Source organism: Osmerus mordax, chromosome 2 (genome assembly GCF_038355195.1).
Source record: "Osmerus mordax isolate fOsmMor3 chromosome 2, fOsmMor3.pri, whole genome shotgun sequence".
Classification (NCBI taxonomy): domain Eukaryota; kingdom Metazoa; phylum Chordata; class Actinopteri; order Osmeriformes; family Osmeridae; genus Osmerus; species Osmerus mordax.
The window spans coordinates 4,116,188-4,134,595 of record NC_090051.1 but is presented as its reverse complement, the minus strand read 5'-3'; the positions used below and the strand labels follow the sequence as shown (position 1 = coordinate 4,134,595).

The 18,408-nt window shown below is 47.3% G+C and overlaps 3 protein-coding genes across 3 annotated transcripts; all 3 read left to right on the top strand.

Annotated features, from left to right (window-relative positions):
* On the top strand, positions 1-3,549 carry LOC136958081 (tubulin alpha chain-like). The gene is made up of 3 exons (XM_067252299.1): positions 1-219; positions 525-673; positions 2,437-3,549. Exons 1-3 carry the CDS (start codon positions 39-41, stop codon positions 3,406-3,408), a joined length of 1,302 nt encoding a protein of 433 aa, XP_067108400.1. The 5' UTR covers positions 1-38; the 3' UTR covers positions 3,409-3,549.
* A 1,299-nt stretch (positions 3,550-4,848) lies between these two features.
* Positions 4,849-8,684, top strand: LOC136957528 (tubulin alpha chain). The gene is made up of 4 exons (XM_067251529.1): positions 4,849-4,973; positions 6,362-6,584; positions 7,106-7,254; positions 7,572-8,684. The coding sequence occupies exons 1-4, from the start codon at positions 4,971-4,973 to the stop codon at positions 8,547-8,549; spliced, it is 1,353 nt and encodes a 450-aa protein (XP_067107630.1). The 5' UTR covers positions 4,849-4,970; the 3' UTR covers positions 8,550-8,684.
* Positions 8,685-9,164: 480 nt separating this feature from the next.
* Positions 9,165-16,873, top strand: dnajb2 (DnaJ heat shock protein family (Hsp40) member B2). The gene is made up of 11 exons (XM_067255127.1): positions 9,165-9,454; positions 10,213-10,330; positions 11,102-11,211; positions 11,724-11,774; positions 11,885-12,001; positions 12,291-12,389; positions 12,607-12,733; positions 12,826-12,896; positions 13,130-13,441; positions 16,217-16,279; positions 16,633-16,873. Exons 2-10 carry the CDS (start codon positions 10,266-10,268, stop codon positions 16,243-16,245), a joined length of 981 nt encoding a protein of 326 aa, XP_067111228.1. The 5' UTR covers positions 9,165-9,454; positions 10,213-10,265; the 3' UTR covers positions 16,246-16,279; positions 16,633-16,873.
* Positions 16,874-18,408: the final 1,535 nt, after the last annotated feature.

Below are 18,408 nucleotides of genomic sequence, written 5' to 3'. Positions count from 1 at the left end.
AGTGCATTTCCATCCATGTCGGCCAGGCCGGAACCCAAATGGGCAATGCATGCTGGGAGTTGTATTGCCTGGAGCATGGGATCCAGCCGGACGGCCAGATGCCCAGTGACAAGACCCCGGGTGGAGGAGATGACTCCTTCAACACCTTCTTCAGTGAGACAGCAGCAGGGAAGCACGTCCCCAGAGCCATCTTTGTCGACCTGGAGCCCACCGTCATCGGTGAGTAGGAATCCACTCATGGTTTGCTTGCTGCAGATTAGGTCTATATTCTCTGGAACAAAGTGGTACCTTCTACAAGAAGCCAACCCATAGAACGATTAGTTAGAGGGCACATTTTTCCTTTTAATGACAAACAATTTGACACAAAGTGAAAGGATTATTGATTTCGTGCAAAACGCGTATTAGGATGATGAAGTGATAAAAAGGTATTTTTGAGTCTGAACTTAATATAAAGCTGTTACAATTGTAAGTACAAGTGTGTTACTTCACAGACACAGTAGACACTATCTCCCTCGCTTCTCCAGATGAGGTTCGTTCAGGAGTTTACCGCCAGCTGTTCCACCCTGAGCAGCTGATCACAGGCAAGGAGGATGCTGCCAACAACTATGCCCGTGGACACTACACCATCGGCAAGGAGATCATCGACCTGGTACTGGACAGGACTCGCAAACTGGTAAACATGTAACCAATTAAATAGCTGCATAGTTATAGTGTTTGGCACTTTACATATAAAATATCCTAAACAATTTGACACATCAAGTCACCATGTAAAACTAGGGGTGGAAATCTTTTGATACCTCATGATTCGATTTGAATTGATTCTTGGGGTCACGATTCGATTAAAAATCGGTTCACGATAAATACATAAAAAATATTGAAATTTATTAATTGATGTGCTAGAAGACTGAGTCGCGATTCGAATGTGAATCGATTTTCCACCCATCCCTATAAAATACCCCTCTCTCTTCAAATAAAGTATACACATAGGTTGAGTAGTTGACAAGTTAGACATATAAAAAATATTTAGCATTCTGGCTAACACCATTTTTGCGTTAGCCAATAGACCGCTATTAAGAGTGATAGTGAGTGACAGTATCACATCTAAGAATTAGCATTGGGTAATACAAGGTACCAGTGCAATAGATACTTTAAAAGTTACTTTGTGTTTTACCTTAAACTTTATTTCACCTTGTTGTAAATGACCCTCCACAAACTTAAAGCAGTGAAGTCATTTGCTAACCATGCTAGGATAACCTTTATGAATGTGATTCTCTCGGCTGTTTGAACCGATGGAACGGTTTAAACGTGAAGCAGCGCCCATGGCACCAGCTAGCTAGCTAGCCACTCGCCTTTCAAATTACAACAAACAGTTGATTGACCGAAGGGCTCACGTGTAACAGTGGTTTCACAAAATAAGCCAAGAAGAACCACCTTACTTGCCGAGGGCGATTGGCAGAAACAGGGTTCCTGGAACATAATTGTCTGGAAAGGAGTGGGCTGCTACAAAAATTTGAAATTGATATTCCACTAGCACTGAGGTGTTTTGTGTTGCTAAACAACTCTCAGAGGGCCTCATGAGCTTGCAGGGCTACGAGACAAAACATTTTTTTTACTGAAAAACATAATACATAATGTACCTTAAACTAAAGTTAGCTAAGGTGAACTATGTTAGCTACTGTGCATTGGCTATGCATTTTTGATGCAGATTGAATACTTAGATGCAGATTGAACTCCCGTAGATTACTGACGTTTAATAAAGCAATTTAAACTGCTGAAAAGCTCAACAAAGTCATGCTGATACCGTAAGTTTGATGGTCCTCGACAAACCTAGCATAAAAAAGGAAATTACAAAACCATACATATGTCCTCACAACCCAAACTCATGCCACGTTTGCACAGCTTTGATCCAGTACACACCTAAAACACCCATTTATCCACTGTAGCTTTGTTGGCCTACTGTACTTCAAACATCTTACATCACAAAACACAATGTTTGTGCAGCGATTGAGTTAGGGTTTTGATGGTCATTTGAATGTCCTTTCTTTTGAGGATTTTCACAAACCATAACTTTCCACGTAAAACATTGTTGTTTTGTTTTCAATTATAGACTCAAGAATGTTTTCTAAGCTTTAACATTGATCTAGAAAATGCTTTTAACAAAGTCAACCTCAAAACCCATTTGACATTCTATAGGTTTTGAATTCTGTGAATGCTTTGTTTGTGACCAGGGTGTGGTTGATCTACACCATGTATTTTGTTTACCTACATGTTTACTTGTCTGCCACACAATTGAACTTCAAAGAGAACTCATGAATTATCATTTCAATTTTATAGTTTCTTTAAACTGTTCATGACAGCCCCATGGTGTCCCTTGTGTCTGCTTAACCTTCTTTTCTGTTTCCAGACCAGTGCTAACATGTTGGTTGCTATCCTCAGGCGGACCAGTGCACCGGTCTCCAGGGATTCCTGGTGTTCCACAGCTTCGGAGGAGGAACCGGATCTGGTTTCACCTCCCTGCTCATGGAACGCCTCTCTGTCGACTACGGCAAGAAGTCCAAGCTGGAGTTTGCCGTCTACCCAGCTCCCCAGGTGTCCACAGCTGTGGTGGAGCCCTACAACTCCATCCTGACCACCCACACCACCCTGGAGCACTCTGACTGTGCCTTCATGGTGGACAACGAGGCCATCTATGACATCTGTCGCAGGAACCTTGATATCGAACGTCCCTCCTACACCAACCTCAACAGGCTCATTGGTCAAATCGTCTCCTCCATCACTGCCTCCCTGCGCTTCGACGGAGCTCTGAATGTGGACCTGACAGAGTTCCAGACCAACTTGGTGCCCTACCCTCGCATCCACTTCCCTCTGGCCACCTATGCCCCGGTCATCTCTGCTGAGAAAGCCTATCATGAGCAAATGTCTGTGTCTGACATCACCAACAACTGTTTTGAGCCTGCCAATCAGATGGTGAAGTGTGACCCTCGTCATGGTAAATACATGGCCTGCTGTCTGCTGTACCGTGGTGACGTGGTGCCCAAAGACGTCAACTCTGCCATCGCTGCCATCAAGACCAAACGCACCATCCAGTTTGTGGACTGGTGTCCCACCGGCTTCAAGGTGGGCATCAACTACCAGCCCCCCACCGTGGTTCCTGGAGGAGACCTGGCCAAGGTCCAGAGGGCCGTGTGCATGCTGAGCAACACCACCGCCATCGCCGAGGCCTGGGCCAGGCTGGACCACAAGTTTGACCTGATGTACGCCAAGCGGGCCTTCGTGCACTGGTACGTGGGTGAGGGCATGGAGGAGGGAGAGTTCTCCGAGGCCAGAGAAGACATGGCCGCCCTGGAGAAGGATTACGAAGAGGTGGGGTCCGACACCGTGGGTGACGAGGACGAGGACGAGTACTGAAGCACCAAAAGACTCATATCTCTTTTACCAAAGTTTAATCCTGATATATGTTTTACTTGCTGAACATTAAATCAGTCATATCCGTGAAGAGGGTCTTTCTTCTCATTATCCCCTTAGCAAAAAGAGTGATACTTAAAAACAAAGAATGATACTTTTGTTTTCCTTAAGGGTGAAACATCGGAAAAATCCTTTCAGAACACTTTTCCTTTCAGGTAAACAAAGGATAGAGCCAGTAAGGAACCAAACAGGGAAATAGATGTTCCAGGATATCTATTCCAAAGACAATAAAAGATTACATGTGAAAGCCTTTCTAGAGTAGAATATCTCTTTAAGACAACTTAGAAAACGTTTTTTTCAACCTCACATTATCGGGTTTCGCTTGAAAATGAAAATAAACTGTGTTCAGTGTGAACAGAAACCTTCCGCGTGGCTTCCAGTATATCCACAGCATGACGGAACAAAGTATTGATCTTCAATGAAAACAAAGTAATTAGGCTTAGTTTCCTAAAGCTTGTTGTTCTAGATATGGAAGGAACTCTGTGATTCTCCACAGCAAGACTTTGTGTGGCATGCTGTCTGTCAGTCCTCCTCTCCCCCCTCTCCCCCCTCCCCCCCCCCCCTCTCCCCCCTCTCCACCCTTCGTCTGAAGAATGTGTACTATGAATAGCCCCCTGTCTAAGCCCCTGAATACAATCCAGCTGCCTGCGAGAGAAGGACCGAGAGAGAGATAGAGAAAGAGAGATAGTGAGAATGAGTGACTCGTGTTGTTTGTATGTCTCTTCTCCTCCTCAACAGTTGCAGGAACAATCAGCCCAGTGTAGTTCTTCCTTCTCTCCTTTCAGGGTCTGGGATTTCTATAGAGTTGTTGTCTTATAAAAACAACTTATGTAGTCAAATAAATGGTCACACTTTCCATTTCCATTGTGTTTCATAGTAGTTCACTTCCATTTGAATGTGAGCTTCACTAAACTCACCCAGACTGTGTGTTTTTATTAGTGTCTCTGTTATGCAGTCTTGTCTCGAGATAGAGCTGTGATATGAGACATATTTAGAGCTGTGATATAACATATTTAGAGCTGGACAGGATTTTGAGGAAGTAAAAATGGCTTCCAGGGGATATAAGTCTTCTAAACTACAAACCACATTGTCGGTCTGGGAGACATGCACGGTGTAACAGTTTGACACAGTCTATATGGAAATCAGAGCGTTGTAAATGTCACGTGACCTGTATGCAAACGTACTCTGCCCCTGCAAACAAACTTTGAACCAGAGTCTAAACGGCTCAACCAGTTAGTACACATACCGCCGACACGCTAATAACACAGCAGAGCGGCTGAGAGACTCAAGCACTTCCTCTTCTTTCACAGCCCCCTTCCCTCTCCCGCCAACAAGAGTCCTCCAGCCTCGGCTTCCTGCCTCCCCCTCCCCCTCCCTTCCTCCTGCCAGACCCCGCCTCTTCCTCTCCTCTTCCCCTCGCTATATAAACTCCACCTTTTTCTCTGCGCACCACTTCTGCCTTCTCTCTGATTCCTCAACGTCAGCCCGAAGGAAAAGCAGACAAAATGGTGAGTACCGCTGCTGACGTAGACAGATGAGACAATAGAGCCTCTTTCTCTTCCCTTCCCTGTGTTTGATCCTTAGATGAGATGAGCTGCTGCCTACTTCCAACAGTGATTTCATCATGTGTCTAGCCTTTGTCATTTGAACCGTGACAAACAGATTGATTTCAGCACATGTCTTCTCTGAAGATTTAGACGAGCCCATTGTGCTGAGGGAGATACAGAGGGCGTGTTATGGCATGATCATTTGAATGAAGAGTTCTTTGTCTTTCCCATACTGTCACACGCAGCCCTTTAGAACAATGTTGGTCAGGTGACCCTTCCTTACGAGTTACTCAGTCTTTGATCTTACTTGTTGATCTTCTAACCGCTGTTTGGTCAAGAGAAATCTGATGATTCAACACTCAGCACCTCTCCTCCTGGTTTCCACGAAGGCCAAGAGGGATGTGGAGGGATGTGGGGGAGGATTTGGCTGGATGGGGATTGACGTACTGAGAGACCCGGCTGTGTGACTTGGTGGCCATTTTAGCTGCAGCTGTTCCAGAGAGTATGAGAGATATCCCCTCCTCGTTCCACTGCAGCTGGACAGGCAGGGCGGGAAGAGGGGGAAGGGAGACGAGGACAGAGGATGGGGGAGGAGAATCGATGGGGATGGGGGAGGAGAGCAGAGGAGGGGGCTGGAGAAGAGGCAGGCCCACAGTGGGGCTGGCACCCCTCCTCTCTGACGCACATTTTTTATCCAGTTCCCCTGTTCATACACAGACATACCAAGCTGCCTCTCCTCTCTGTCTGCAGCAGAGACACCAGCCAGTTTAATCCTGTGCTGCGGCTCTCCCTGGGGATAGAGCAAAGCTAGCCAGCTAGTGACCTTACATGTCCTTTAGCTAAACAGATAGCATCATCTCTCCTGAATGACATAATCGAACTACAGTAGCAACAAGGGAGTTTAAGGCACAAACAGACAAACTGGAAATTAGACAACAAGAGCATAAATAATTGTAGTGTCATAGAGACTTAAATACTTCTAATTTAAAGCTTTTTATATCATTTTTTGGAGGTTACCAGGCAGGATTATCTTCATTAAACATTCCAGAACACTAAGTATCATAATCTCCACGAATATAATCGTTTCAACTTTTATCATGTACATGGCTCAGCAGAAAGGAAATAACAACAGGAAGCTGAACATTTTAACAGGCCTAAACAGATACAGGAAGTGAAAGATGTTGAAAACACTGCTGATTCATTCTGAAAGAAACCATTTCAAAACCTTCATCTTAATTACTTGTGACCAAGCATTAACATATACATAGTGAGGTCATTGTGACAAATTTGAGGTGGGAGGTTTATGACCAGACACACCCTAACCTTTCAACTTCTCTCTCTCTGTCCAGCGTGAGTGTATTTCTATGCATGTCGGCCAGGCCGGAACCCAAATGGGCAATGCATGCTGGGAGTTGTATTGCCTGGAGCATGGGATCCAGCCGGACGGCCAGATGCCCAGTGACAAGACCCTGGGTGGAGGAGATGACTCCTTCAACACCTTCTTCAGTGAGACAGGAGCAGGGAAGCACGTCCCCAGAGCCATCTTTGTCGACCTGGAGCCCACCGTCATCGGTGAGTGAGGTCGTCCTTCCGTCTGGCTCATCTGGTAGAACATGATGCTCTCTGCGCCATTTGGTTCATTTCCCACAGGAACCACCCAAACTACTCCATGTATTTAGTGGACACTTTATATTTGACATTTTAGACATTTACAAGTAAAAGTTCACAAAACATTTGTATTTTCTCACCGAGAGAGATTCTCTAGAACTATAAAGAGTTATTGAGCTTTCACTCGAGTGCTCTTGAGCACAGAAAAGATAAACATGTAGATTAGGAAAATGAATCGAGATAAAACCTTTGACCAAATGGGTTTATCTAGAACCAACAAGAGTCATATGTCTGAGTCATCAAATGGGTCTTTATCAAAATTAACAAAGACTTAATAGTTCTTGGTAGCATTGTTATTCTTGGAGAGTACTTGTGAGTTGTAAAAATGAATAGGGATTTTTGGTTGGATAAGAGAGATGTTGGGTGAGTAGATAATGATCCATCTCTACAGTATGTTGCTGACCCCTCCCCTTTCTCTCGACCAGATGAGGTTCGTTCAGGAACTTACCGCCAGCTGTTCCACCCTGAGCAGTTGATCACAGGCAAGGAGGATGCCGCCAACAACTATGCCCGTGGACACTACACCATCGGCAAGGAGATCATCGACCTGGTACTGGACAGGACACGCAAACTGGTGAGTTAGCGATGTGAACACTCCCTCAACAATACTTTTTTATGGTCTTCAGAAGTCTCATCCGAGTAGATGTTTAAACATCAAACTGTCTGAGTAAATTGAGAGTTCAAAAAGGATCTTTGGTGGTCATGGGGAATCAACTTTAAAAAAAAAGACAAAATGTCTTGTTCTGGCTTCCTGGTAGAAACATTGATTGGTTTAACGAGGTTTCATTTATAGCGTTGCCACAGAAGAACAACTGTGAAACCTTTCATTACATTACATTCATATTAAAGTAGAACATGAGATGAAGTCTGTTTGTGTTCTGTGTTCTCCAGGCGGACCAGTGCACCGGCCTCCAGGGATTCCTCATCTTCCACAGCTTCGGAGGAGGAACCGGATCTGGTTTCACCTCCCTGCTCATGGAACGCCTCTCTGTCGACTACGGCAAGAAGTCCAAGCTGGAGTTTGCCGTCTACCCGGCTCCCCAGGTGTCCACAGCTGTGGTGGAGCCCTACAACTCCATCCTGACCACCCACACCACCCTGGAGCACTCTGACTGTGCCTTCATGGTGGACAACGAGGCCATCTATGACATCTGTCGCAGGAACCTTGATATCGAACGTCCCTCCTACACCAACCTCAACAGGCTCATTGGTCAAATCGTCTCCTCCATCACTGCCTCCCTGCGCTTCGACGGAGCTCTGAATGTGGACCTGACAGAGTTCCAGACCAACTTGGTGCCCTACCCTCGCATCCACTTCCCTCTGGCCACCTATGCCCCGGTCATCTCTGCTGAGAAAGCCTATCATGAGCAGCTGTCTGTGGCAGACATCACCAACGCCTGTTTTGAGCCTGCCAATCAGATGGTGAAGTGCGACCCTCGTCATGGTAAATACATGGCCTGCTGTCTGCTGTACCGTGGTGACGTGGTGCCCAAAGACGTCAACTCCGCCATCGCTGCCATCAAGACCAAACGCACCATCCAGTTTGTGGACTGGTGTCCCACCGGCTTCAAGGTGGGCATCAACTACCAGCCCCCCACCGTGGTTCCTGGAGGAGACCTGGCCAAGGTCCAGAGGGCCGTGTGCATGCTGAGCAACACCACCGCCATCGCCGAGGCCTGGGCCAGGCTGGACCACAAGTTTGACCTGATGTACGCCAAGCGGGCCTTCGTGCACTGGTACGTGGGTGAGGGCATGGAGGAGGGAGAGTTCTCCGAGGCCAGAGAAGACATGGCCGCCCTGGAGAAGGATTATGAAGAGGTGGGCACAGACAGTGTTGGAGAGGAGGATGAGGAAGGGGAGGAGTACTAAAGGGATCAACATAAGCTAACATTCCAGATGTTTACAGAAAAGTAGACAAAATTCCCTGCAACAATGTTGTCCAGCTGTGCGACCAGTTGTCATGTCATGTTGTGACAGTGTCAATAAACAAAACTTAAACCTTCACTGCTTCATTGATTCCTTAATTTAGACCCTCAACCACCATAATAAATACCAGTTTTTTGTCTTTATTAACAAAAGGACCATGCTTACAAGTGCTTGATTATGTCTGCTATACTTATTCCAGTCATGAGATGGCATCAAAGACCAGAATGATGTCGTAAATGAAATTCTGAAACGGGTTTGTTTATTTCATAGCCGCTTTTCAGTGACAGATGGGGATTCATGTTTAAACGCATAGCTACAAATAATTTTCAGTATAACAGACAAATGACGGTAAATATGTCCCGTCCCTCGTTATTTTCTTTCGGCCTTGGAAGGCCTAGACACTCTCGTGAATTCTGCAACGCTAATTATAGTTAGACTACGATTTTCCGACTTTTATCCATTGCTTGCCGATCTCAGAACAACAGCCAGACTAGGGTGGCGGGTGCTTCGTTTCGAAACGCTGGTATGTTCTAGACGTTCTATTTTTTTCGAGCGAACTCGGCTGATTGTGACGTAGCACGGCGAGCCGGGAGAAGGGCAAAGTGTGTACGGCGGCTGGGCCAGAGAGACAGAGGAGAGGGCTCGTCAAGTTATGGTCCGGGGGCAGGCCGCCCGGGAATAAGAAACTATTACTGTTGTATTATATTGTTTCGTGGTGGTGGCAGGACGTTAGGCTTATTACGCGGACCCTCGTCGACTGAAGAGCGCGCATTCCAGAAGCAGTCCATAATAATCCATTCCTATTCTAAGAGGGGCGAGGACGGACAGTTGGCGACACTCTTAACAAGGTATTGTAGCATAGTGTATAGTCATGATCCAAACCTAATAATCCATCGTTATTGTATAGCGTTGTACTGTGTGATTTAACAACGAACCGTGGTGTTGCGGTTTGGTGATATCCTATAGGCCTACGTTTACTTTACTATTCCATTGATGCTCGTGTTATGACTAAGGCTACTTGCATACCATATTAGGATATATTTTGTTACTCATACTGTATATCCCTCTCTAGGATTTGAAACAGTGTTTGTTAGCCTTAGTTGGATGCCAGTCTATCGTGTCTCGCGCCCTCCCTGCCGCATGTGCCACTCTTGCAGCTGTCAGTTGCCATGACTGAGCGCGAGCTGTAAATAACGGCGTCCAGTTGCAGAGCGCATGGCCAAAACCCAAGGGGAATACCGGTGGACCGGGTCCACGCCGTTAGTCTGGTTTACAACCCAAGTGTCAGTGGAACTAATTAGACACTTCAAATAATGATCTATCGTTAATACATAGCCTATAATCCTATTCTAGGATATTGCCTCAATATATTCCACGCACACACTGTCCCTAACAATTTATGGTTGTCAATAAGATCATGTTATGATCGTGATGATCACAGTAAATCCCCCAGTGCCTCACAGACAGACCCCGGTGAGACGTTAGGAGTCCTAACTCAGGACCTATGTAATGAAGTGTGCAAGGGGGTTCTCAGTGTGTGTGATTGTTACTGTTATCAACAGGTGGTGTATGTAACTGACTTGAGGTTGTGTGTGTTGTTTGCCAGTGGAAGTGTGTGTGGGTTCCCTCTGACTGTGTGTGAGGGAGGTGGTGGGAGTCATGGTGGATTACTACGGTGTCCTGGGAGTGACAAGAAGCGCCAGTCCTGAGGACATTAAGAAGGCGTGAGTATGATCGCTCCCATAGAACATTCTGTAGACACTGACTCAGGGTCTAAATATAATAATATTTATGAATCAGTCCATGCTATTATTAATGTGGTAGCCCCCCTATCTATCTATCTATCTATCTATTTATCTATCTATCAATCAGTCTATCTATCTATCAATCTATCTATCAGTCAGTCAGTCAGTCTGTCTGTCTGTCTGTCTCTCTCACACAGTCCACCTAACTCTCTGTCTGTCTCTCTAACTCTCTTTCTCTCCTTTTCCATCCCTCTTTTTCTCCTAGTCTCTTTCTCTGTGTCCCTCTGTCCATCCTTCTATTCATCTTTTCTCTCTCTCTCTCTCTCTCTCTCTCTCTCTCTCTCTCTCTCTCTCTCTCTCTCTCTCTCTCTTTCTCTCTCTCTCTCTCTCTTTCTCTCTCTCTCTCGCTCTCTCTCTCTCTCTCTCTCTCTCTCTCTCTCTCTCTCTGTCTCTCTCTCTGTCTCTCGCCCAGCTGATCAGTCTGATACAGTAGGTGGACAGTGTGTTGCACACTGCTGAGTCAGAATGACTGAGAGTGCAAAACTGATTCATGTTCAGCGTCCCCAGGGGGGGCCAGGTCTAGATCTGTGTCCACTCTTAGATGCTCTGGGCCAGTGCCCTGACTAACTGCTGACTGGCTGGTTTTGTCATACCCCACCATGCCACAGTCATCTACTTATATCCACCAGCACTAGCAGTAAACAACTTTTGTGTGTGTGTGTGTACATATGTGTGTGTGTGTGTGTGTAGCTACAGGAAGCAGGCCCTGCGTTGGCACCCAGACAAGAACCCAGACAACAAGGAGGAGGCGGAGAGGAAGTTCAAGGAGCTGGCTGAGGCCTACGAAGTCCTGTCAGACAGTAAGAACAGACCTGAGACCAGCCCACCCTCCCACATCCCATCATTCACTACCAGGGACAGGGCAGTAAAAACAGACCTGAGACCAGCCCACCCTCCCACATGATCCCATCATTCACTACCAGGGACAGGGCAGTAAGAACAGACCTGAGACCAGCCCACCCTCCCACATCCCATCATTCACTACCAGGGACAGGGCAGTAAGAACAGACCAGAGACCAGCCCACCCTCCCACATCCCATCATTCCCTACCAAGGACCAGGCTCCAAACTGACCCTAGACATTAGACCTACACTGACAGAAACTAGGAGTCCTGCAGTCATACCCCTAATCAATCTCTATTGTTCATATTTTTCTTCACTCACTGATTTAACTGTGCGCTACTGTATTTGATCTTACCGTATAAAAGGCCTCACAGCTCCACACTCTATTCTACTTACTGTAAGTTTGCTGTACTCTGCTGGACTGTGGTACGCTGTGTGTAACGTGGTGTTGTCATGTCCCTGTCTGACAGAGGGAAAACGCGACTCGTATGACAACTTTGGCACAAACAGGCCACAAACAGGTGAGGAACAGCTGTGTGTCTCTGCCTCCGTGCCTCTGTGGAGACACGTCCACCACAGAAGCAGACCGCCACCAGTCACGGATGTGTTTGTGTCGCGTCTCTCTGCGCAGGCTCCTGTGGGTCTCCAGGGCCGGAGGACTTCCAAGGGTTCACCTTCACATTCCGCAGCCCAGAGGAAGTGTTCCGCGAGTTCTTCGGCGGTCAGGACCCCTTCGCCAGTTTCTTCGGTGCGTCTAACTGGGCCTCCTTTCTCCATGTGTAGAAAACTAACCTTTGATTGGTTGACGCGCCGCAGCTTCACTAAAAAGTTGAACAGCAACTTTTTTTTACGCCCCACAACGCACAAATCCTATGCTTTGCGCTACCCCTTAGCTCCTCCCCCAAGTCCAAATGTCATGAATAATGTACCCTAGTACAGTGTAACAGTGTAACAGTGTAACAGTATACAAGTGTAACAGTATACCAGTGTACCAGTGTACCGATGCCAGTGTTTAATCTCCTCCTCTGCTCTCTCAGATGACTTCCCCTTCGGAGGGATGCACAGTGGTTTCCATGGACACCCAGGCTCCTCCCGCCTCGGCCCTGGCCGATTCTTCTCCTTCCCCTCCTCCGGAGGTACTTGAGGAACCTGCTAAGAACATGCTTTGAACACGCATAGAACCTGCTTAGAACACACTTAGAACATGCATAGAACCAGCAAAAAACACTTTGAACCTGCTTAGAACATACTTAGAACATGCTCAGAACCTGCTTAGAACACGCTCAGCATATGCTGGTTATTCCCTCTCAACACCCTTTAGCTCGGTGAGCTAACTCTAGTTCTCTCCTCCAGCGGACTTCACTTCCTTCTCCTCGTCCATGGGGGGGGTGGACGGGATGGCCGGCATGGGCGGAGCCAGCTTCAAGTCTGTCTCCACGTCAACGCGCATCGTCAACGGCAAACGCACCACCACTAAGAAGTCAGTTCCCCTCCCCTGTGTGTCTGCTAGGAGCTGTCCTCTGTCTGGCGTCTGTTGTGGTATTATGGGATGGTGTCTGTTGCTGTCCACAGGATCAAAGAGAACGGCCAGGAGAGAACAGAGATTGAGGAGGATGGGGTTCTGAAGACTGTCCTCATTAACGGTAAATATCCCTCTCAGGATATATCCTATGCAGGCTGGTGTGTGTGTTGTACATTACAAACAAAAACCGATGTTGAATATGTTGAGGTATGGCTTGTGAAAGCCTCAAAAGAATGTAAACTTGGAAGGGACGTGTCCACCAAACTGTAATGTATGTGGGCCGTCAAATTGTCCCCTACCTGTGAAATGTCTACATACATGTGTATGTGTGTGTGTGTGTGTGTGTGTGTGCAGGCGTAAAGGACGAGCTAGCTCTGGCTCTGGAGCTCAGCAAGCGAGAGCAGCAGCCCAGCCAGCCGTCGCCGCGGCAACACCTCCAACATCGGCCGCCCCGGTCGCCCGCCGAGCGCCAGCCTCCGCGCCCTCCCCCCGCAGCCTCCACCGCCCCAGCCCCCGCCCCCGCCCAGCGCTCCTTCAGCGCCGCGCCCTACTTCCGCTACCCAGAGGACAGCGAGGAGGAGGAGGAGGATGAAGACCTCCAGCTGGCGCTGGCCTGCAGCCTGTCGGAGATGGAAGCCCAGCAGAGGGCTACTGCCGTCTACCCAGGTGCAGGGGGAGGGGCGGGGAGGCCGAGGGGAGGGGCTAGGACGGGGGGTGGCGATGAGGGGAGGAGAGGAGGGGCGGTGATAGGAGAGGCGGGGGAGGGGAAAGGGGGGGGGGTGAACCCGAGAGTGACGCCGGGGGGGAAGGTGAGGGACTCCGCAGACAGCGTTCCGTCCGGGCTGGTGGACGGGGGGGTGATGGAGGACGGGGGGGTGATGGTGGATGGGGGGCAGGAGGAGGGGGGAGGGCTAAACGAGTCCCCAAACACGGCGTCCCCCCTCAACCACCTCCAGGAGGGCCCTGGAGACCCGGCTGTTAAAACCAGCTGTACGAAGAAGAAGAAGAAGTGTGGATGTGTGTTGTGCTGATGTGTGTGTTGTGCTGATGTGTGTGTTGTGCTGATGTGTGTGTGTTGTGTTGATGTGTGTGTGTCGCTCTAGGGGGGATGACTGTATCCAGGGTTGAGCTTACTGAGGTCAGATGTTGTGTAGGGCTGGGCGATATATCGAATGTTAGCGATAATATCGCAATAATTTCTACGACGATGTAAAATTAGAAAATATTGTGAATATATAATTGAAAAAAATTATACTTTAAATTGCACTCGCACAGGCACTCTCTTTTGCTCTCTTTTTGTCCTGTCACATAAGGACCTCTGCATGTATTGTTCCATGTGAGGTCTACTTTGTCAAGTTGCAAGTACCATGTTATGGCAACTGCTTAAATTTGCACTACACATTTTGTACTTTGTAACAATAGCTGTTCTATCTAAATAGTTTTTGTTGTTTTCTATTGGGGGCAAAATAAAATCATGTTCTTTTATTATTTTAATGCAAATGCAAACATATCGAGATATATATCGAATATCGTAAACATTTTGACAATATTGAGATATCGTTTTTTTTATATGTCGCCCAGCCCTTATGTCCTGTAGGCCGCACCCACACTGGTCCATTGTGTTTGACCCAGTCTGTAGTCTCCATAGTAACCCTCCTGTCCTACAGAGCAGGATGTGCACTCCGCCTCCCTATTGGCTGAAGTGAGAGCCTGAGCGTTCATACAATCCAATGCAACCTAAAGTTTCCCCTTTGGACAGTAGTTCAGAGGTGGGAGATTCAGAACAGTGTTTCTAAAATACCTGTCTTCACTCCATTTGCTGGAGGTTTACATACACACATGTGTGTGTGTGTGGTGTGTGTGTGTGTGGTGTGTGTGTGTGTGTGTAGTCTGTGGCCGGCATGTTTGTTTTGGAAGCTTTTCAAGTATTTGTATGGAATGTTCCGCGTGTGGACTGTCTGGACCAAGAGTCCAGAGAATACTACGATTCCTCGTACTGCCCTACTGAAAACTATCACTTCTGAAAACTAGAACTATCCCAGTTAGGTTTAGATAGAGAACACACAGTAAACTGTAAATATATAGAGATTCGATATATATGCCATAATGCCTTCAAAATGTATTGAATGTAGCGAGAAGCTGACCCTGTATTGAAAGTCAAAGTCATACTTATCTAGTTAAAGGTCATGAGACCCAGTCAGCTCATTGAGATTCCTTGTCTGCAACAGTCTTGGTTTCAACTGACTGACAGATTAAACAAAGAAGCACAGAATTACAGCAATGACAGACATGTCTAGAGGTCTTCAAAATAACTTCATTAACGAATCTTTGCACAAAATTACCAAAGTGAAAATACAGTCATCTTGTTTTGTGCCTTTAAGTGTGTGTGTGTCTGTGTGTGTACATAATGCTGCATTGCCAGTACGAAAGTGCCAATTCATAGTAGGACAGCTCCCCATTGACACTATCAGTGTGTGTGTGTATGTGTGTGTATGTGTGTATGTTTACTAGACATCTCTACAGTGCATTTGTAACCTGCCCAGTTCATCTCCTAGTCCAAAAACAGGATGTATATCATGGACTGTTCTGTTGATGTGACAAGATGATGTTTTATGTTGACAACTATAAAGCCAGAACCAGGAGCCATGTGGTTTCAAAGTGGCAATAATGTATCTGATGATGAGAGCTGTGAACTTAGACTGAGGTAGCCATGTTGTCCCTGTGTGCTGCTGTTTGCCTTGTCTAAGCTCTCTCAATGGTCCACGTAGAGATGAGCGAGGGAGGGAGGAGAGACAGAGGAGAGACATGACAGAGAGAGAGAGAGGGATCATATTTTTTCTGAGAAATAGCATGTCAACATGTCAATGTTTCTTCACAAAATGTAAACAAAATAAACTACAGCTGAAATGAACAGTTGATATATTTGCACTTTTTTAGAATACTTTCACCAGCCCAATCAGACCTGTCTGTCTGTTTGTCTACCTTGTCTGTCTGTCTGTGTCTCTCTGGCTCCCTGCTTGCCTCTCAGTCTCCTTAGTCTGTCTGTCTACCTGGGTGTCTGTGTGTCTGTTTCCCTGCTTGCCTGTCTGTCTGTCTGTCTCCCTGCCAGTCTGTCTGTCTCCCTGCCAGTCTCCCTGCCAGTCTGTCTGTCTGTCTCCCTGCTTGCCTATCTGTCTGTCTCCCTGCCAGTCTGTCTATCTGTCTGTCTGTCTCCCTGCCAGTCTGTCTGCCAGCCCACTCTTCTCCAGTCTTTCCTCTGGCTAGGCTAGCAAAGTTAGCTAGTTAGGCTGGCTATGTTGTTTGTGTGCAATTGCGATGCTTGGTGTTTTATTTGGGTCTCAAGACAATGTTGTTTTCTCCCCTTCCCATCTTCTGTTCTAATTGAGTTGTTTCTTCTTCTCTGGTGTCTCCATCTGTCTCATTTCCTGCTTCCTGTTTCAGACTCAGACTTCCAGGCCTTCACTGGCTGATTGGCCACTGCTGCTCCTTGCCCCGCCCCCCGAGGTAAAGCCCAGTGTGAACTTCAAGCACCAGCGTTACTCTGAAAACCACTTAGAACCTCCCTAGACAATCCTTAGAACCTCTGTAGTGCACCTCCAGAACACCCCTCACACCCTGTAGAACACCTGTTAGTGAACACGTAGAACTGTCTGTAGTTCTATAGAACCCTTTCTAAAACATCTACACCGGTACCTTCTACCCAACCCTACCCTACCTTACCCTAGCCTACCTTACCCTACCCTAGCCTAGCCTGCCCCAGATGCAGATGGTCAAATGTGGATGGTGTTAAGATGTAGAGCGTCAGATGTTAGAGGTGTTCATCGTAACCCTGCCTCCATGTCCCTCTGCTCCAACAGGTCTCAAACGCCACGAAGCACTTGTCTCTCTGCCTGGCTTGCCTGCAGCTGATCGTCACTTTCAAAGTTTTATTTGAAAAATAATCTCAAACTGACAATACCGATGTATGTACCGATGTGTGTGTGAGTGTGTAAATAGCTGAAAGAAAGACTGGATTCTTTGTGTTTTAAAAGCAACTCATCTCCATTAAATCCAACCTCGTGACTTACGATTTATACAAACGTGTCCTGGGAAACGTGAATCCTCACACACACTTTGGCATCTGTTTACTGTAGGCGTGTGTGTGTGTTAATGCTGCAGATATGTAGCGTAGGAGATACAGAATAGCACATTGTAGATAGTAGCCTTGTCATGCGCTGTGGTGTTTGAGAAAGTGGATGTTTGGAAGTGGAAGCCAATTTGTTTCACTAGTACAGTATTTATATTAGTGCTGTTCAAGAAGTCATGAGAGCTTTTATTTGGCCATCAAAGCTGTAACCGTAAACCGTCCTTAGCACCATCTAGTGCTCGACACCCGCAAATGCAGCCTGTGTACTGGTGACCAGATTACGTCACTGACGAGATGGTCTGAAAGTAACAGGTTTCACTCACACACACACACACACATACACACACACACATACACACACCTGCCTGCTGTTGCTTCACATCACAGTTTATTTAGAGTAAGTCAAAAATACATTTTTATAGATATTTTCTATGTGTTTGCTACATGAATAAACACAGATCAACAAGATCATTATTTACAGTAACCACACAGGTTTACACAGAAGACACCGACATCTGAACTCAATTGAAGTAGTGTGTGTGCGTGTAAGATAGAGAGCATGAGAGAGAGAGACAGAAAAAGAGGACAGCGTCGTGTACAAAAGCAACTGGACTTAACGGTACGTAACAAAATAATTTGTGTGAGTCAGAAGCAAAGACAATCATGTTGGGAGTCTTGAGGCCGCCACTCGCCCCCTGACACGCGTAGCCTCATCCACTCTGGCCCTCATCCAGCATCATCCCTGGGTCACATTAACCTGCTGTGTGCCCCGAAGCCTATCCTTCACTTGCCTCTAGTCAGACAGGACAGCTGGTCTGGAGGGGGAGGTAGGGGGGTGTAGGGGTGCGTAGGGAGGTATAGGGAAGGTAGGAGGTGTAGGGAGGTATAGGGAAGGTAGGAGGTGTAGGGAGGTATAGGGAAGGTAGGAGGTGTAGGGAGGTATAGGGGAGGTAGGGGGTGTAGGGGAGGTGTAGACTGGTGTGGGGAGGTAGGGGGTGTAGGGGAGGTGTAGGGAAGGTAGGAGGTGTAGGGAGGTATAGGGGAGGTAGGGGGTGTAGGGGAGGTGTAGACTGGTGTGGGGAGGTAGGGGGTGTAGGGGAGGTATAGGGAAGGTAGGAGGTGTAGGGAGGTATTGGGAAGGTAGGGGGTATTGGGAAGGTAGGGGGTATTGGGAAGGTAGGGGGTGTAGGGGAGGTGTAGGGAGGTATTGGGAAGGTAGGGGGTGTAGGGGAGGTATAGGGAAGGTAGGGGGTATAGGGGAGGTAGGGGGTGTAGGGGAGGTGTAGACTGGTGTGGGGAGGTAGGGGGTGTAGGGGAGGTAGGAGGTGTAGGGAGGTATTGGGAAGGTAGGAGGTGTAGGGGAGGTGTAGACTGGTCTGGGGAGGTGTAGGGTGGGTTATAGCCTAGTCAGAGTGTTGTGAAGGAGGGGTTGTGTGTGTAAGGTGTGTGTGTGTGTGTGTAGGGTGGTTGTGTGTGTAGGGGTGGTCAGAGAGGGAGCTGCAGGTCT

Coding starts and splice junctions, on each gene's coding strand:
- LOC136958081 (XM_067252299.1), top strand. CDS start 39: ATGGGCAATGCATGCTGGGAGTTGTATTGCCTGGAGCATGGGATCCAG. Junction 220..524: donor CCTGGAGCCCACCGTCATCG/GTGAGTAGGAAT, acceptor TCGCTTCTCCAG/ATGAGGTTCGTTCAGGAGTT. Junction 674..2,436: donor TGGACAGGACTCGCAAACTG/GTAAACATGTAA, acceptor TGCTATCCTCAG/GCGGACCAGTGCACCGGTCT.
- LOC136957528 (XM_067251529.1), top strand. Junction 6,585..7,105: donor CCTGGAGCCCACCGTCATCG/GTGAGTGAGGTC, acceptor TCTCTCGACCAG/ATGAGGTTCGTTCAGGAACT. Junction 7,255..7,571: donor TGGACAGGACACGCAAACTG/GTGAGTTAGCGA, acceptor TGTGTTCTCCAG/GCGGACCAGTGCACCGGCCT.
- dnajb2 (XM_067255127.1), top strand. CDS start 10,266: ATGGTGGATTACTACGGTGTCCTGGGAGTGACAAGAAGCGCCAGTCCT. Junction 10,331..11,101: donor CCTGAGGACATTAAGAAGGC/GTGAGTATGATC, acceptor GTGTGTGTGTAG/CTACAGGAAGCAGGCCCTGC. Junction 13,442..16,216: donor GGCTACTGCCGTCTACCCAG/GTGCAGGGGGAG, acceptor TTCCTGTTTCAG/ACTCAGACTTCCAGGCCTTC.